A 20,778-nucleotide genomic window follows, 5' to 3' on the forward strand; every position below is an offset into this window, starting at 1 on the left:
CTATATCTGGCAGCTAAGCTGAGATTTTAAAAAAGGATACCATCAATCAGACCTCTGAACCTTAACTAGCAGCCTATGATATGCTTAACACTTGAAAAATAATTCCCTTAATTAAGTTGTATTAAAAATAAAGCAATGTGCACAGAACACACAGAAACTGCAGTAGGTAAGACAAGAATGATAAAAAGAGAATTTTCTAAACAATTTAAAATGCTGAACAAGGTTCCACACAACAACTTAGAACTTTTTCGAGCTAAGGACCTTTCGCTACTAGAGCTCTCATAAGGTCTGTATTATACTGACGTGATTATTCTCTGCCTATTCCAATGACACCTAAAAATCTTTCAAGGACTTTAAAAACCTTGCTTAGTGCAACCAGAAGAAAATCAAATAGGGAAAGGTATATTTGGCAATTATTAGTTTTTCCTATACAAATAACCTCTACTCAATCCAATCTTTAAAGAAAGACTTTTGTTGTTTTAGATCACACTGACAGCTATCTGCCCTGCTACCTTCTGTAAATATTTCTGCGTCACGTGTCTTTAGGTTCATTCTGCCTTATCGATCTGCAAGAGATCCAAGTTTACCTCTTACTTCCAACACTTTCTTATCAAGTACTTTGGAAATTGTTTATATTTTAACTCCAGTATTAAAGGGTTCTCTGTCAGGTATTGTTTCTCCTTCTCCCTCTCAAAGTAAAAGGAGTCGTCTGTCTTTCTTTTTTTCCCCTCCAAAATTAAACTACAGACAGCCTTACCTCTCATAATTGCCTTCCCAGCATCTCTTAGCATTTCCTCATCACAGTGAATTTTTTACCACTTTTTCTTACATATTTCCAGTGAACAATGATTTTACTCTTGAAAGGTCAGACTCAGGAGCTTCACTAAAGCTCCTGGAATATAGTTTCTGATATCCAATTTCTTAACAAAGAGAGTCGTAAGTGGTTCCACAGATGAAAAGTCCTTTTTTCTACAAATAAAGACTGAACTGCCAAAACACAGGGACGCATATTCTAGGACCAACACATTCGCATAATGTAAACTAGTAAATGATGGTCCTTAAACATCCGATCTTATTTTTCTTGCTAACTTTAGCACTATTTATAATGTACACTATAGTACCCTACAGCTTACTTACATTTTTCCCTTCCACATGGAGGTCTCCTCCTATCCCCCCAAGTGCATATACTACAGTTAATAAACAAGGTAGAAGGAAGAATTCTCTGAAACCATAAAAAAAGAGCTGAACTCTGCTTGCAGCATATAATGCTGATCTTTGCTTATAACATATCAAGCTTCTTTATGAGGCAACTGGACAGAATAACTATGCTGAGCTTTTATTATTGCTATCTCTCTTCTATCTGACAGCCTTTAGAAGTGAAATGGAGGCTGGACTTATGTTTTTCATATTTTTCATAACTTGTCCAAAGGGTCTCTTGCAGTATAACAGTCTTTGGGTTGGGTTTTTTTAACGCCTTACACAATCCTCTATTTTTCACAAAGGCATTCGACCCTTTTGGCATTATCAAACTATTTTCTGATTGGCTCATCCATTTCAATACAGTGTCTCAGAGAATATCTATTGTAACTTTTGTTTTGAGGATACAATTCCAATCCTGTCAGTCTATACAGATGATGATATTAAAACAAAACCAAGAGCTTGCTCAGACCAGCTGCAAAAAAACTATTTCATGAAAACTGCCCTCGTTTCTTTTTCATGTGAGATTTAACTAGCATCAAAGCTACTTTTAGGTATTTCCCAATTTACTTACTTTGATCCTAGCATACCTGTAATGCATTGGAGAACAAAAATTTACTCAAAGAGCAGAAGCACCAACCAATCTCAATTTATTATACCAACATCTTCCAACCTGTTATTTTTTTCACTCTCCTTTCTTACCTCTGTTTTCAAATGAACTGCTGTTACAGCGCTCTCTCATTCTCCCTATCTACAACCTTTCTTCCAGATTATTTTCTATGAAGACAGTGATTTGTGAAGAATAACACAAAGGGAAGTCTTGAATGTACCTTAGGCTGCAATTACAGGCTGTAATTTAATTTTTTTTTTTCCCCCTTATTCTAGGACAGGTGTTTGTAATACCTGTATCTACAGGAAGATGATCAAAACTCTAGCATTCTTTAGTACTTGGCACCTTTCCTTCAAAATTGTGCAATGTTAAAGTCGCATCTTTGAATTTGAGTGAATAGAGAGGTAAAAGAAATCTTTGTTCTTTATCTACAGGTGTTGTTCTTGTTTCTAGTTGTAGCTGTAGAAAGAACTGGAAGGTATTCTCTGAAGCTGTAAATTCTTGAACTCTGAAAAGCATCAGCTGAAATTCAGAAAAGCAAGACTTCTTTTATGTCCTCCCTTGACACATGTTTTTTTGAATGCTTTGAATACTACCAGGTCTGGAAACTAATAATTCTGAATATCCAACCAAAACAATAAGAGCTTTAAACAGGAAGACTACACAAGCTTTTTCTTTGCTAAATATTATGAAGTATAACAACACAAAACCTCAATGTTTATAAAAATATATCCAAGTTTTGGATCAGTCATGACTGCTGCTTGAAGTAGGCAGAAGAGCATTTCTCAACAGCTCTTAGTTATTATTCTAGATATTGCTACATGTTCATGAAAAGCAGGGCAATCTTTTTTCAGATATTGTCCCTAAGCATAACATAGCTATGCTTTAAGCAAACACAATAAGAGAGACAATGCAAAATCCAATACTTAACATTTTCTATCAGTATAAAACGGAAATATTTATATACAATTTAAGAACTGTCTTTGGAGATGAGTAAGAACACTTTTCTCCATTTTTTTATATATATTTCACGAAAAGAGAAGTATGAAAATGAGTAACGAAAACATTTATTACCTCCAAGACAAAAGCATCCTTTTTGCCATGTGAAAGGTCTAGCTCTGTAACTTCATCAGAGCTTTCTGACTGAGACCTTAATAACCTGGAACGTTGTCTTGGCTCTGGAATGGGAGACCCAATGATTTCTTCAGGTAGCTCCTAAAAAAAGATATGAAAATTAACAGTTCCATGTGGCTTAGAAATAATTTCAATTATAAGCAATTTGTTAACAGTTCTAAGAATCGGAACATTCTGAAAATAATTTTACTGAGAAATAAATCTGAATAAGTACTAACTGATTTGGATATATGGCTTAAGAGATCTGAAAATTCCAGTAGGTTACCAAAACATAATGAAAAGAATCTATAGCTCTATTAAAAAACAACATGTTCTGAACAATTCAGTCAATAAGAATTCATGAATATACATGGTATATATCTGTTTGACTCAGAATGCTTTATTTTTAAGAATATAAAAGCTTTACTTACTGGAGGATTAATCTCATAAAGTTCCTTGTTTTTTGCTATCGTATCATTTATCTTCTTTTGCATATGGGATATATGCTGCTCATAGGTGCCATCATTTGGAGTCTTCCCAGCAATCTGAATACCACCAGGTGTTGGCAAAGCTGCTAGATACACACCTGTTGCAGACTTTTATAAAGTCATTAAGAAAAATGACAATTACATAAGCATGTAGTTCTAATATTTTCATATGAAGTTTTCCATAATGCTTATGCTATAATGGACAGCATTGTGACATGTACGTTAGAGCATCATCTCCTCCCATAATAAATGGATCTCCGTCTCCTGTACACTTATGAAAAAAACCCAACACTATTCTTTTAATAAACTCTCTCCTTCTCATGGGTCTTTTCCATGGTGGGGCTCTTAACTTACCTAAAAGTTCCAAACAAAGTATGAATTAAAACCACTGTTCTAGTATATTTTGCATAGGCAAGTGATAGTTTGAAGGATTTAAAACTTAGCCAAACCATCGACAGTATCACTGAAGTTGTGCCAATCCCATTTCTATTTACAGAAAACAGATAATCAGTTCAGACAAAACAACGTACAAGCCAGTCAATGTTACCCAAGCATCCTCTTACACTGATGCAGGAAGAAGCAGCATACTTCACTATTCCAACCCCCCATGACAGAATGAGGTTAGAAAATATTGTTAAAAAAACATTTCTTGATTATCTTTAAGACACTTCCAATCTACACTTATTTCTTCAGTGCCATCAAACACGAGGCGACAGACCTTTCTCTTGTTGGCAACTAACCAAAGGATTTATTGAGAGACTTAATTGACCTTATTTGTCATGGAACTGTAACGCAACTTGAGGACCAGGGATCTCTTTGACAGGACCTTTAAAGAACACAATCATTTTTCTATAATTTATGCCATTAAATCATTCAAAGTTTCTTTTCCTCTCATACCCTTTCTAATAATCTTGTCCTCTAACACAGTTTCAAGAGATTTCAATCTTCTTTTTCTGGTGCTGAAAGACAGTCTATCCTGATTTGTCAACAATTAGACAGCTCACTCCTTTCCATCATTTATTCTTAAAATGACATTTTAATATCTTTAGTTACCCTGAATTCCACAACACTTATATGTCTTTGTGTCCTGAAAAAAATACTGTAAGAAAGCAAAAGAATCCCAAGATTAAAACTGTACTTACTGCCAACCCCATTAGCATATTTTCACCCACAGTGATTTGAATTCTCAGGCCAAACAAAGCATTCATTCCTCTCAGCTTAAGTTTATTCATCAGTTGGGTGTGCACTTCATATTCCATAAACGGCAAGAGATTACTGATAGATGTCGCATTTGCTTCAGCTTGAGCTTTCTTCTTTAGACGGCATAACCTGACAATACAAACAGTATATGAGATCAGCAGCTAAACAGTTTTAATGGAACGTTGAAGATTGGAAGTGATCACTGAGTAGGTTCCCCCACCCCCCACCCCAATCATTGTATAACCTAATACAATCAGTTTCTTTTTAATGTATTTTAAAATCCTGTAAAATACTACATTCTCACCAGGAAGATCAAGGCAGACCAAGGGACTGAGTCTCAATAAGTAAGATTTGATTTTAATTTTTAATAGGAAACCATATATTTATATTAACAATAAAAATAGGTAACATAAAAAGTAAACTTATAAAACAATACATAACCTGCAGTAACATTCAAAATATTCCCTATTAAAGCAGAATACAAAAATGACAAATATTGTATTTTTGTAAATCACTGAATGAAGGCATGTCTCCTTTCTTAAAATATACTTAAGGACTGTTATCAGACAGAAACAACATGCATCACACAGGGTTTTTGTCATAATAATCTGACAGCACCAAATAACTATGCAATGTAAAGAAGTTGCCTACAGATTCCAGATAACCATCTACTAGATGTCTGGCTAAATATATTCATACTCATCAAATAGCAGTGACTGTTAAAAATTTGCCCTGCTCACTTCTGTCAAAGCAAATACTGAAGACAAACACAACTTCTTCGCTATTGCAAGTTGTCTGGTATTTGTTAAACACCTCCCCCTCCAAAAATAGATTCTTTCAAGGGACAGTTACTGCAGCCCTTTTCAATTGAGCCTCAGAACTGAAGAGATGTATTCTTCTAGATTGCTGCAACTGTAAAATAAAATGTCAGTTCTTTACAAGAACTCCTTGAGACCGTCTTAATTGAAAATTTATATTTTCAGCTTTTCTTCTGGTAAGACCCTAAATGCAAACATCTATTTCTGTTGCTGCAAACCTCTTAAAACACTTGAGGCGCATACACAGGAAATTATATCTACTAGTAGAACTTTTAAAATTCCTATTAATACAGTTATTCAAGGCACACTTCAGAATAAAGAAAAAACCAAGTGCCCTCACAGCTCAAGCATTAACCAAACTAAAAAGACTTATCTTAAAAGAATAAAAGAAAGAGCATAGAAATCCCATCTCTGACTATGTTAGTCATATTCCACTCTTTAGGTTTAGTCCCATAAGCTGAAATTCAACCCCCACACCAGTGTAATGACTGCCTACTTTCAGTGACAAATTTTCATTCAAAACCAGCACATGACAAGTGCATGTTTTAGTGATATGAACAGACAACACTTTCTTCTAAGGATCACATTTATTACATGATCAGGAAAACACAGTAATTCACCCAATCGTAACAAGTTCACTTCAAAATCCTTCTAACTATAGCTTCAGTCTTTTTCATTTTTCATTGCTTTTTTGGGGGTGGGAATGTTTGAGGAATCATTCTAGAGAAAAGGGGACATCTGCAAGTGCTCCAGAGACAGACTGGGGACCACTGTGTGATACTAAAAGTCAATTTCCACAATGGTGCTGAACAAGAGTTTAATAATACAGAAAGCACCAAAGGAGGAGCACAGAACACATCTCTACAGTAGCTCCAGTAATTCTGCTCTAGCAGAAGTCAGAAAATGATAATCATAGGATCATAAAAAAACCTCATGTGAGAAGGGACCTCAGGAGATCCAGTCCAATCTCCTGTACAGACAAAGCAGGGTCAACTCCGAGCTCGGACCAGGATGCTCAGAGCTTTATCCAGTCAGGTCTTGAAAACTCCCCAAAGATGGAGTAAGCAGAAACCCCTAAGCAATCTGCTCCACTGCCTGATTGTCCTCATGAGTAAGTAGTTTTTCCTTATACCCACTCTGAATCTCTCTTGCTTCAACTTAGGCCCAGTGTCTCTCACTCTCCCACTGTGCAGCACTGTGAAGACCCTGGCTACATGTGCTCCATAACCTACTTATAGGTACTGGCAGGCTGCTATTAGATCCCCCTGAATCCGTCCTCTCTTCAGACTGAACAAGTCAAACACCCGCAGCTTCTCTTCATCGGGCACATGCTCCTTACTCCCTTGGTGGCCCTCCACTGAACTTGCTCTAGTTTTCTGATGTCTGTCTTACTCTCAGAAGAGGACAAAACTGGACAGGTATCGTATTGTCTGGTCCCACTCACTGTGGTGTAACTGGTAAACTTGAAGAGAATGCAGTCCATCATCCCCTCCACATCATTAAGATGTTCAACAGGACAGGTCCCACTGCAGACTCTATTATACTTGTCACAGCCATCCAGGTAAGTTACGAACGATAAACCACTACCCTCTCAGCCCAACCATCCAACCAGTTATTTATCCATGTAGTTGGCCACCCATACAGACTGTACATAGCTAACCCTTCCTTCTTTCCCACTGTAAACCACCTTATTCCCTTTTCCAAATTCAAAGACCACAGCATAAACTGGACGTAGACATCATTCTACAGAGATGATGTTCAGTTACGGACATCAGCACAGAAGTAACAAAACTGACTTAAACAGTTCATTGAGTTTCCAGTGCAATAGCTGTATCTGACCATGTCAGCAGTCTTAAACAGCAAGATAAAGCATGAAAACTCTTACATCCAGGCAGCCAAAATACAGCAATTCCCATACGCATTAAAAAAAAAGGCAGAACATTAACCAAATGTCCATCAGCATGGATAAGATACCAGATGTTCATCAAGAGACATGACACGTAACACAGGGGGAGGAGAAGCCTGTCCTCCTCCTGTACCCTAATACACTGCCATTAACTCCTAGCAATTCAACATAAAAATTTAAGGTTTGATGACATATTGGATTTTAGCAACAGGAAGTCTTTCAAAGATCTCCAAAACTTTACCAAGAAAACATTTTGATAGATACCTGGCTTGAATAAGACATCCCTTTCCAATAACTATTGCTTCTACAGGAAGATCAATTGTGGTGAAAAGGACATCAGGAACTTTTTGTTTCCTGCAGTTGTAACAGTAAGTGAGGTGAGCAGGGAATGGCATGTTCAATTCATCATATGGTATATGGCAAAATCCACAACCTGGTGGTGAAGCTTCTTCAATCCTAAAAATACATTATGGAGAACATACTTAAAACATCTGCATCTTATTAACAATGATCAATACATGCATATGTGTATAAACACCTACAGATACCTACTTAAATCATACACTGCAGCTATACTCTGCTCCATTACACCAATGTAACAAGTATTGCATTTTATGAATTAGAAGAGTAAAATTAGGCTGCACGCTACTAGCTAAAATGCTATAAATAAAACTTGCATTGAAACTTATTATGCAGGGATCAAGAAGTAGTACATACAATGACTAATGATTTATATAAACCTAACATTACTGAGCTGGCTTTAGGCACTATGATTTCTAAATGTAGTCCATGGTACAACAGCTGTACAGAGAATTTGCTGTATTGTACAATGCAAAGTCTCTTTTACATGGATTGTGTCCAAAAACCTACACAAACCTAATGAGCAGAACATAAACAACAAACCAACCATCCTACTGAGAAGCAGCACAATATATATTAACATTGTAAGAACAACAGCAAGATTATTTCCTAAGATAAGGCATTAGGTAAAACCTGTTATTCACTTAGAACGCTTAGTCCCACTCCCCCATATCCAGGAATGACCACTATAAAAATATGAACAAGGAAAGCAAAGGCTAACTGCATCACTGCAAATTTATTCTGTTTCACATAAACAATTCTTCTCAGTGAATTCTGAAGAGATGCTTAAGCAAATCTGACAGATTTGGAACATCAGTTATTGTAGACTTTGGCAAACATATTTTGTCTCAAACATGGGCTTTTTCCATTTAGTTAGTCTACCTTCCTTTGGCATTTCTAATCTATGCCAACGCTCTCAGTAGCACCGAAATACATATTTGGATAAAAATGCAATTTTCTTCATATTATGAACATGACACTTCTTTCTCTCCATCACATAGTGAATACGGAAACAAGTATTTTTGTTCTGGCTACCGTTTTCAAAAGTGTATCTACACAAGAAGATAATGGCCTCCTGCTAACAAAGTAAATAATACTATGTTGGCAGGGTTTTTATGGAAAACGTAATGCAAGTGCTAAGGTGTAATAAATAGCCTTACTTACAACTACAATAATCCATTGAAATATTTGATGACTGTCCTGATGAACACATAATAAATTGCCAATATGCATTAGTTAATCTAATTATTCTTCCCAAAAATAACTGTCTGTCGATACTCATTCTTCAAATTTTATTTGCAAGAGCACAAACAAAGGGAAACTTCATGTTTTTCCTTCAGTTTCATGATTTCGTTCATACACTTCAACTAAAACATACGTCTTCTGTAAAAATCTGGCACCATCTTTGTTTTACAACCAAGCTATTTTATCTTCCATACAGCTCTTAAAGAGTATCTATAGAGCATATATACACATATTACAGCCACAGCAGTTTTTGGCTTATGTAATTTATCATACATCTCTAAGTTTTTTATAGTATGATATAAAGTTGAGAAAGATACCTGAAGAGCAGCAAAGAAAAAAAAACTGAGTTACGATCTGTGGTTAGTAGTCAAATGTGTTACCTTATTCAGACTGTTAGAAATAAAAACAGAATATCTAATTTGGTGCAGAGTTCCATTACTTCTGTTGTTGTTGTTGTTAGTGAAAAGCAGTAAAGTGGTTGGTCCCGCATCCTGCACTGTAACACTGTAACCTACCCTAATAGAGAAGAACTATCTTGGCTCTGAGGAAAAAAATCAACCTCTCCCTTCTCTGACCCTATGGAAAAGAAGCCAGGCTGCCATGACAACCTTTGTTCCAAACAGCCTTCCATGGTGCCATCCTGAAGAAACCTAGGGTTCAGTACAGCTGCTGTGCCAGACGCGGACAAAATACAGACCTCTTCACTATAAAAGAGAAAAGAATTACAACAAAGTGAATTCCTACTACTTAGTGCTACTTTTATTTAAAACTACTAGATTAAAAGGCTGGTATGAAAGTCTCAATGAATTCAATGTAACTACCAATTTTGTGCGTTTGTGCAGTTTTATCCATTAAATCTCACAAACAATCCTCTTCTGGTATTTAAACCATTGTATAAGTAAGAGATGCAGAAGGATTGAACAGAAAGACTGAAGAGCTTTGCCCTGTGTTATAAATAACATGCTAGAACACCACAAAGGCTAACCAGGTTTAAGTGTGGCTTTCAATACTATGGTTAATAATGCAAAGAAATCCAGTCAACCAAACAAAAGCAAAGAAACATTAAAAAACACCAAAGTAATTGTTTACCAAAATAAAATGGAAGTTGAGAGCCTCATCACCTTATAAACATTCACTCTCAAAATGAAGCTACAACACAATACTGACAAGCGTGCTTCTTGGAGGATAAAAAGTAGCAAAACAGTAAAATTTGACCATGAACAACTACAATAATGGTACGTTCAGCTTGTAAAGTAACTGACCATATTCACGATTCAGCAGAGTTAAAGCTCTCAGAAGTGCAAACTACGATCACAGAGCTTTTATTATTTCTGAAATTGTTAAATAAGAAAAAAATCTCTAACATTCAGTACTTAAAATACTATACAGGAAAAAATACAGAGGAAAGCTTTCCCACACTTTCTAGAATGATACATGTGCCTTTTTTATTTGTTGTTTTTTCTTTCCAGAATATTTTTTCATATATAACATGTCTGGCAGACCAGTACTTACAGACAGAGCCTTGCTCTTTAAGCATGGAATAAAGCTGAACTGGCGAGTAAGCATGTGAACTCCATTAATAAAGTATTTCATCAATGATCAAATAGCACCACATTAAATTCCTTAAGAAAAATGAAAGTGTGAAATAACCCAGTAACTCACTGCCTATCTATATTCTGTACATTCTTTCCCCATAGTTAAGGTAGGGGAAAAAAAAAAAAAGAAAAAAAAAAAAGAAATTTCATGCTTTTTACAAGGAGACTGACAGCCAAAGGAATAAGCCTTCCATTTTTAGGGCAAGATCATCCCTTAGCGATGGAAACTTGCACATCACAATTCTGAGGTAAAATGGTCTTTAATACACCAAGCAAGACAGGACATAACCAGACAAGACAGCATAAGGAATACAAAGTACGCCTTGTCTGTAAAGTAAACTCCCCTGTTCTCCTACTCTACTAGCACAAGCACTTGACTTCCAAAAACTGTTTTCAAGTTTTGTGAAATATCAATATATTTGGTGGGGGTTTTTTTGGTTGTTGTTGGTTTGTTTTGGTTTTGTTTTTTGTGGTTTTTTTTTTTTTTTTTTTTTTTTACCTGCAGTGAAGCAAGAAATGTGAAGGAGCAACAGATGTGAAGCAATCAGTGCTGTGGCTTTCAGACTGATCGTTTCTGGTTATCTTACTACTTTACCAACAGATGGTGTGCACTTGTGAAAGCACTGTACAACTCTGTATTTCTTTCTTCAACTTATTAATTGCGAAGTAAAATTAAACTTCCTTTTCCAACTTCTCTCTTTAAAAAAGCAAATCCCCAGTGCTTTTCTTTTAAAGTATTTAGGCAAAAATAACTTGACAGAAAGTAAATTCAGATGTCTGAGTTTGCTTCAGTTACTTTCCTAAAGCAATTCAAAACAACTAGTGAGCCAGAGCACTTTTCTGTTTGATACCAACCATACATACTTGGCCCCAGGAGGAGCTCTTCATAGATTACTTTCCGGAGCTATAAAGAGACAAAACCTTTCCTGGGCCAGAGAGAAGGACAAGTAATTAGATTAATCCCAAATTATTTCTCCCAATCTCGAAGCCTCTCACAAAGTTTGTTATTAAGCCACCAAAATACACAAGATTGGAATTTTCTTAGCCAAAGGGAATACAGTAAGACATTGGAGTTTTGGCCTGAATAGGATGCAGGGCTGGGGAATTCAACGTCAGAAAGACTACTGCAGAGCTGCAGTTTAAACACCACTGTAGTACTGAAAGATAAAAATGATGACACACGTTTTCCATAAAGAAATACAGAATGTTTACACCTAAAGTATTCTATATCTATCAGGCAGCATATTCTCCTTTAACTTACAACTAATACATTCCTAGTAAAGAACTTGTGCCTTAAGTTTCAAGTGTACCTTTTAAGTACTGGTCTGCCAGTTGTTACCCAATAATGAAACTGTAATACGTATACTTTTAGGAACAGTCTTAACTATTTAGGTAGATTAGGTTTAGAAAATTTCAGAGATAAATTAATATTGTTACTACAAAAGCAAAGAGGTAGGTTTGAATTTTTTTTTTTTAAATAAAAATTGTAATGTTCATTAGAAAAAACTTAAAACCCAATAAAAAAACAAACCAAAACATATAAAGGAGGAAAAAAAAAAAAAAAAGAGGCACAATAGTGAAATCTCAGAAAGTTACTTTAACAAACTCTCTGAAGTACATATACTAGACAGTACCAACAACTGTGCTGAAATAGTTTATAATTTTTAATCCTCTGAAGATGAAATAAATTTTCTGTGGCATTTTGAAAATCAAATCATCATCATGATTTACCAAATGCTAGTTGATTCACTGTAGCCCACTACAGCATGACAACCCAATGCCTTGGCATGGGATTTTATTTCTTGTCTGATTTCTGCCCACCATGCATCTCGTGTCTCTGGTTCATCTGAAAGACAAAGTATAAATCAGTTCACTATTCTGCGCTATGTCAACATAAAGCTTCATGCAATTAATCTGAAAAGTCGACTTTTTCATATTCAAGTATTTTGTTGTATCTGGACACTTTTTATTTCCTAGCTATCGCACTTCAAGCAAACACTAACAGGGCTTTTTCATTAATTTTCTTGCTTATCACCCATGTGAACAGGTTCTGACAAATTACTGCATTCCTGTTGTTGTCCATATAATACCAAAATACTGTAGATACTGTTCCAATCTCTACCCACTTGAAGACCATACTGTCAGTTTCCAACAACATGAGAGCAGGATGTAACTTGCAACAAAGCATCACAGATACTCTGTAATATTGAAAAACTGGAAGTAGTAGTAATGAAACAGTATTTGTAGTAATAAAGTAATATTTTGCTTTGTTATACACTTGACATCTTTGAAATAACCTCAATAGTTTTTCCTACTGCAAGCAGTTCTCTCTGTTAAGCAGGTTTCAAAAACATTTGTTCAAGACTATCACGAAATCACACAGCTCTGTGGTCCTTATTTCAGCACCTCTAACTTTGAGAAGCCATAGGTATCCGAAACTACTTCTACATTAACAGCATAAGTACTACATGTCGCCTATGTACTTGTCAATGCTTTTTTGTTTCAGTATCCTGACAACCACACCTTTTTTCTGCCCCCTCAATGGATTTGAATTACCTTTATTGCCTTTGAGGTTATATGTTAAAATGTATCCTACCTGCTTTTCATGAATACTACATTAAAAATGCAAAAAAGAGTGCTACTAGAATAAGTTTATGCAATCCATTTATTTTAATTGTTCAGCAAGTATTTTCCCAGAACTAAAGCTCTTGTCTCACAAACTTTTTACATATGAAGTAAACAAGTACTGTCGTTTACAATTAGAGCTTGTCAACTGTTTCTTCTTTCAAAATGGCTTACCTGTACCAATGAACTTAGCTGAAAACTATGTTAATTGTTGATACATTAAAAAAAGGGGAAAAACAACAAGAAACAATAGGCACTTAAATGCTACAAAGGGTTCCGAGTAGATAGATTCTTATACAATTTCCCTGAAATCAACTGAACTTTGCACAGATACAGACTTCTAGCCATTGAGATCTCCTCGCTGAATCATAATTTAAAATATCAATGTCAAAACCTGAGATTAATTGGGAACCAATTTTGTACTATCAGGAACATTTATAAATATAGTGTATGATAACCCTATATCATACACTAGGTTCTCTGACAACATGACAAACAAAAATGAAAAAGATGCAGATATACACATATTTTGAAATTTACCGAAAACAAAAAGATTGTACAGCAAGATGTATTAATTCATTAATTTACTTCAACTTTTCATTTAGAACTAGGCTTTCAGCTTTCCAAACTAAACTAGTGATCATTTTCTAATTAAAAAAAAAGAGCACAGAGGTATGTATATTCAACTATACCTAACTTTGTATGTTAATGCTTGTGTAACTCAGTGCTGTACTGACTAACAGCAGCCCTGGGTGTGCAGACTGAAGTTTATCCAACACTTGCTTTAAGAAATGAACGCTGAACAAAAAAACAACCAAACAAAAAAACCTACAGTGATAGTTCTCAGAAGGTTCTCCACAATCAAGACAAAAATATACACATTAGGACACAAAACAGACTAAGGATTTTCATGAACTGTAACAATCATGTCCCATTATATCCAAGTTCACCTTCAGCAGGTTTCAGTGCATTACTAGTAGAATCTTGAGGCACTGCACTTCACTGTTTAAACACTTTCACTGACTGGGAAAATCAAATGCTCGAGATGGTATGCAGTAATCCTGACTCAGATGGCTGGAGTACTTGCTAGCACGGTCTCACACTTTTCAGCTTTCAAAAGCAGGGAATCATGCAGAAATAACCCATCACATCATAGGGCTGGAGTTCCCAAGCTCAGCTATGAGAACCATTGGTGGTAAACATAAAGGAAAGTGGGAGGCAAAATGTCTTCTCTTTTGCGTGTGCACCTCTGTCTAAACAGAGGCTGTTGCTGCTGCCACCAGTTAATGACAGTAGTGGTAGGTGAACAGAGCAACTTTGGAAATGCATTTTACGGCAAAAGCTACAACATCTGACAAAATGGACAGCTAGCTGTATGGGAGATGTGAGACCACAAACGCGTTCTGTAAATGTTATCGTTAACTCTTCATGGTAGAAGGGATGTGGATCTTGGGATCAATTTCTCCTTCCCCATCCACTCACAGACAGGAAGATTGCTTACCAATGTGTGTTTCTCTCTATAACAGAAAAGTGTAAGTAGTTGGAAAAATGATTCACTGACTATGCAGAACAACTCCTACTGAATTAGATTTGACCACAGGCAGCTGGCTATGAACAGCCACACAGATTTTTGTGCTTCACAGAAAAACACCTGCAAAGGAGAAGTAACCTTTTTCTAGACATAAACAAAGACGAAAAAGCCGATTTTACTGAATCATCACTTTTCTCTTCACGCCTTTAGGTATCATTTAGCAAAAACTGCTCCTACTTGTCACCAATGACCTTTCCATGACAAAAAGTGCAAGAAAATGGCAAGTTATGACAAAGGAGTTGAAAGTGAGCAACAGGTGAAGCGACTGGGGATGAACAGGGAAAGTGCTGTGGAATAAAGAATAAGATTACAAACAAGAATATGACACTGAAAAGGTATGTAGCCACAGTAAAAACTGAAACAGAATGAAATGTTGAAAGGGAACAGATATGCTTAAGGGGAACAGAAACAGTAGAAATAGTAGTGACGGGTCCCAAACTGTATGCAAACATTTAACTTTCCTCCACAAAAATTTATAGCTTAAATTAAGGTTTAGGAACAAGTTCCTAAAAGAGTTAACGCAATTTTCTCACCTAACTCATCTACAAGAACGCCTTATCGTAATGGAAAGCACATATTGTTGTGAGGCTGCTCAACACTATGTCTTGCTAAAGCAACGTTCAACCCTTTACTCTGAGCATCTGTTCAATATCAGGATTAATAAAACTATTAACTACAATAATACATTAATTCTTATTAGAGATAAGAACAATTTTCCAGCCATTGACTTCAGTGTTAACAGGATCAGGTCCAATATCTTTCAAAAATTCCAACAAATTCTCATTGCACAAGTTCAAAGATTTCTATACGAGTCATGCATAAACAAGTGTCTGTAAAGAAGTCTGGGTCCTCTGCTTAAGACATTTAATTGAGGGGTTTTTTCCTTTCAGAAAGAGGCCAAAAATACGAATTAGTATGTTTATATATAAATATTGTACATTCACCATTTACATGAACTTACCTTTGCATATTAAAACACAAAATGATTGTCTACAATTAAAATCAAACACCATGACATTGCAATAATAAACTGATACAAAACACTGAATGCAGTGCAATGTGTAGCATTCATATTCTTCTGACAAATATTTCCACAAGCAGCCTTTTTTGACACATGAGCCACACAATTTCACATGGGGATGCCATTGTAGCATTTACAAGTTTAGTAAAGCTAAGGATTTACATAAACAATTAGAGGAGTTAGGGAAGCAGGATGGCATGTGTCCAGTACACTCCATAAGAGTGTCTGTTCTTGTTTTTTGCTAAGGCAAAAGCTTAAGAACTAAGGGTTTGCAAAGCAGATTCAGCAGACAGTAGCCAGAAACGGTGGGTATTTTGGCGCATGCTTGGATCAGGTGACAGTACAGACTGAAAACTATGGCAGCTCACTGAAATGGTTACAGAAAGTAATGGCCCTGGATTCTAGGTGGAAGCAAAAAGGCAAGCATACATAGCACTCAATCACAAGCTTTTCTAGCAAATCTACTAAGTAGTTTGTAGCAAGGTTTATCTACAACTTCAAGCAAAAAAGTTGGCAAAAATTACACTGCTATTATGCGCCCTTTATTGGAAACCAAAGACTGAATATTAAACCTACTTTTATTAATGTTTCAAAATTGGCATGATATTTATGACAAAGTGGAAGCAAAGTACACTGTTTCTAGAGTTGGAGACTTGAGAAACAATGTTGTTAACAGTATTCTATAAAAATCGTGCCAACTCAAACCTCCTCCAACTGAAACTTTCCAAACTTATTTTATTCAACAGCTTCAGAAGATACAAACAGCACTGTATTCATTTTGTCCCCTAAATGTTCTTTGAGTTGGTTCCATCCACCACCAATTCATCTATGTCTTTCCATCAAAATATGAGGTTGATTTCTATGAGGCTGTGTTGTCGATAGAACAACATCCTGTCCAAGTCCTCCACCTGGAGATAACCCTAGACACTATCAATGCTTTCTGATTCATAAGAAGCAACACCTTTCCAAAGTTATTTGCTAGAGGTTCACTTGTAGAGGGCCTTTCATGATTTAGCCAGAATCTGCATTATGCTAGGTCCATACAGATTCTTAAAAACTGAAGAAAAATTAAGAAGAATGGTCTCTTGATTACATAGATCATACTCAAGAGTTATTCTATTAAAGCTGAATCCCTAGACATCCTGAGACAATTACTCTGAAGTAAGAACTGTAAGATTCATTTCAACCTATTTTAATATTGCATAATTTAGTAAATATTTACATTTATCATATAACATTTTCAAATGAGGACAATCATACTATGACAGTTTTCACAATCTACAAACGACTCTCAAAAATGGCAATGAAGACACCAATAATATTCTTTCAAATCCCATCTTTGAGTCTTTCACTAGGCAGAGCCATTATCCACACCTTCCTTATCCCCTTATTCTTGTATCTTCTTCATTAAAACCTGTTAGTCAGCTTATACAGAAAAAAGTGGGGGATTTTTTGGTAGGCTGGTTTGGTTTTTTTTAAGACACACCTTTGTTAGGTTTACAAGCAGCCTTCCCTGGACCTTGAAGTTTAATTTAATTCTCTCTGGTTATCCTATAAATACTGACATTTCCTATCATTTTTCTAAAATACTGAACAATTAAGTAAGTGCAAAAAAGGCTAAATTCTCTTGTCTGTAAAGTTTAAACAATAAAACTTGAGTAGCAAAAAACTAAACCTACAACAGATTAACCCAAAACTTTCAAAAGATTTTCAAAGCCATTCCATCCTTTTTTAAAAATTACTCCCTTTATTCACCTTTAAGACTAAAAGATGTGAACATGAAAACTTTGCTTATGATAAGGAAACTGAAGGAAGTAGATAATTGGGATTTATCAAATGAAAACTAAGATACACTAAAACAGCAGAAAACAATGCAACCACACCACCAAAGAGAACAGGTAGACTTACTCCTACAAAGCTTAAACTACAGACAAAACATCCAGCCTGGAGAATAGTGCTGAATCAGTGCTTTTCTGCCAGATGAGGTCAGAGAGCACGTATCTCACTTCTCAAGCCCAAACTGCTGAATATGCAAAAAGGCAGGTTTAAGTTTGGATGAAGAAACAATTTTAAGAACATTTAGTATTAAAACTGCATCCAGCTTTCATGCATTTACAGGATGAGATATTTCAGCTGGCTGATTGAACACAAACCCATTCATTTGCAGGGCTAGTTTTCTATTGGGTCAGTCAAGCCCAATCACTACATGATCACCAGAAGACTGCAAGAGCACATGGCAGAAATTGTACAGAAAAGCAGCATCATTCCTTTTAGTGGCAGCTCACTATTGAGGAGTGTTAGCTTTAATACCAAAATATACCCCAAGATGGAGAAGCAACAAAGTGTTCCTCTTAGTAACATTCCCATCAAAGCTCCTGAATTCTTTCCTTATATTCCAAATTCCATGAAAAAAAATCTACACCACTGCTAGGATGCTAGAGAATACTCTGTTTTTTCTTACAAAAGAAAAAAAAATAACAGAATCTCCATAGCTTCTGTATCTCTGATGTGCGTGAATGTATTTGTAATTTAGACAGAAACATATGCAATTATACTTCCATTAAGGGATTTTAAAATGCATCAGGAGATGTTTGTACCTATCTCACCCCTGAACAGGAATTATAAAAATCCTAATTCAAAGTTTGGCTTTTGGAATCCTACCTTAACTTCCAATCAGCTAACACTCTCAGCCATATATTCCTGAACAACTTTATATTCTCAACATCCCCAATAGCAAGCCTTGAGATGTCTCCCTGCATTTGTTCCTCATCTCAAGTAAATATTCCTTGGAACAGTTTGAATGCTCAGATACCTAAAGATTAGCATCTTGGAAGTCTTATGACTGGTATCACTAAACGCAAGTATTTTATATAGTCCACTGTGATACAACGTCTGTATTCTAAACTAATTCCAACCTTGTAAATCTAAGCAGAATGTCCCAGATTAAAAAAAACAGAGTAACTACTTAGATTTTCACACTGAAAAAAGCAAACCTCCACTGTTCTACACTTTGTCTATCAGTCATACATTGCAAGTTACATACGTAATTGATCTCAGAAATAAACATGCAAGAATCACTTGGGCAGACTACAGCATAATTTAAGCTTTTCTAAATATTACAAGTAATCCTTGAGGTGTTAGTTTTCCATAAACTGGTTCAACAAAATCTGCTGCAAATACCACCAGGCATTAACTACACAGCCGTAACAGTAATGCATCCTATAACTTTGGCTTTTAATCATAGATGAAGGTCTGCTAGAAACAGCACAAGCTGCAAAAAAAGTATCATCTTAAAAAAAAAAGAAAAAAGAAATAAAAAAGAAAAAAAAAATTCTGCAATACCACTAAAACTGCCAGAATAACTTAATTTATAGCTGAAGGAAACCACCATGTGATACAACTTAAATAAAATTTTAAAAAACTAAAATAAAAAGATACAGCATTTCAAGAAAAAAAAACATGTTCAGAGTATTTATATACGTACATATTAAAAATTAAACCTAAAATTAATCTATTAAGATAACACTTAAAAATAAAGGTTTAAACTTCACCATACTTCCTTAGAATTATAAAAGTTCAAAAGTACTGCCCAGGCATAACAAAATGTTAAATATCGGGAATTAATTTGTCTCTGGAAAATCAGTGTGCCAGGCCTAAATATGTAACTTTGTCACTCCAGCTTTTAATTATTATTTTGATCAGTTATTCATCCTATAACGGTGAAGTCCTCACAGCTGTGCATAAGGTTCCTCTAATCATAAGATGAGTGGGATGCTAAAGAAGATCTAGGAATCTGTTTTAATTGATCCTATTACAGTAACAAGGGCAAGCTCTGCCACTTTGAAGAGCTGCTAGGTATTAAAAGAAACTACTTATTCTCTCTTGTATCTCTCTGTTGCTTTGTCATCTTGGCACAATAAATACAACCTATTTTGAAATATGAGTGATCTTCAAAGGGCATCTTCAAATGACAGCAGCAAAGAGGCTATTATCCAAAGCTGAAGACCCTATGCTGTAACAAGATAGATCATCTTAAACCACATTTTATCTATTTTATAACTGGTATCACAAAATGAACTACAAGTATTATTTAAAGCTATAAACAAGCCAAACTAGCTGGAACATTAAAACAAGCAACAATAATACTAATTTATCTAACACGGTCCTTGAAAGAAACATACAGAATTAATTTAAACAGAGTAATTTAAACACAAAAAAAAAAAATAAATCTCTCAACAAACACAGATAGATGTTCACAGACAAGATTGCCGCTTTCTTGCTGACTGCCAGACAGACTATCCACCTCACCGCAAAACTGCGGAAACAGGATGGCATTATTTGGCAAGAACAGATACTGCCTCTGCATTTCCTAGTCATTGTTTACACTCCTCAGGCTTTTACTGGTTACATTCACAAAACCTCTGCATTCCTTAGTTCTATACACTCACAACTGTTTATTTTGTTTTAAGCCAAACTAGTCGGAGAAGCCTCCAAACTTCTGGATCCAAGGAGCCTTTGCTACAGTGCCTCTTGAAGTGAGTTCAGGACCTTAATGAGACTGCATTAAGAGAGACCAAAACCTCAAAGCTTACAAAAAACACTGAAAATATTAGTGCAAAAGATCAAAGACAAACTGCACTAACAGAACCCAAAGTACAAACCGAACCAAAAAAACATACCTATGATATTTCTTTATAAGAAACATGGCATATTGAGCAACTTCAGTCTTAGCACTTAGAAGGAAAATCTCTTGTGCCTAATTCAGCTCAGATAATGATCTTATCCATTAACATTTAAGCAGAGTTATTTCTATAATCCTGTTACGGTCAGTTAGAACTTGTGTTACCTGCCATTTTCCTACAATGCTGTCCGTAGACATTTTATAAGGACATGCTTACCCATAATTACGTAGTAGTTAGAAAGGTGTCCTTTCAACTAGAATCATTCTAGTTTTCTTCTAACAATAACATATTTTGAGCCAGGCAAGAAGTTCTACAACTGTATCTTTG

General features: G+C 35.5%; 1 protein-coding gene across 15 annotated transcripts in view; it reads right to left on the minus strand.

The window, feature by feature from the left end:
- C2CD5 (C2 calcium dependent domain containing 5) overlaps positions 1–20,778 on the minus strand; it is a 76,826-nt gene that overhangs the window by 23,966 nt on the left and 32,082 nt on the right. For 8 of the 15 annotated variants that reach the window (XR_014227959.1, XM_082309947.1, XM_082309941.1 and 5 more), the window contains 6 exons: positions 12,264–12,378; positions 9,546–9,641; positions 7,597–7,788; positions 4,551–4,737; positions 3,352–3,516; positions 2,882–3,022 (listed from right to left, as the gene is read on the minus strand). Coding sequence is in view for 14 of the 15 variants with exons in the window: in XM_082309947.1 (XP_082166073.1) it covers positions 2,882–3,022; positions 3,352–3,516; positions 4,551–4,737; positions 7,597–7,788; positions 9,546–9,641; positions 12,264–12,378 (896 nt within the window). In the remaining variant the exon portion in view is untranslated. Of the gene's footprint in view, positions 1–2,881; positions 3,023–3,351; positions 3,517–4,550; positions 4,738–7,596; positions 7,789–9,452; positions 9,642–12,263; positions 12,379–20,778 lie in introns of all 15 variants that reach the window. The other 7 variants (XM_082309939.1, XM_082309945.1, XM_082309940.1 and 4 more) reach the window with 2 other exon arrangements.

The sequence above is a fragment of the Platalea leucorodia genome (assembly GCF_965183815.1).
Source record: "Platalea leucorodia genome assembly, chromosome: 4".
NCBI classification, from domain to species: Eukaryota; Metazoa; Chordata; class Aves; order Pelecaniformes; family Threskiornithidae; genus Platalea; species Platalea leucorodia.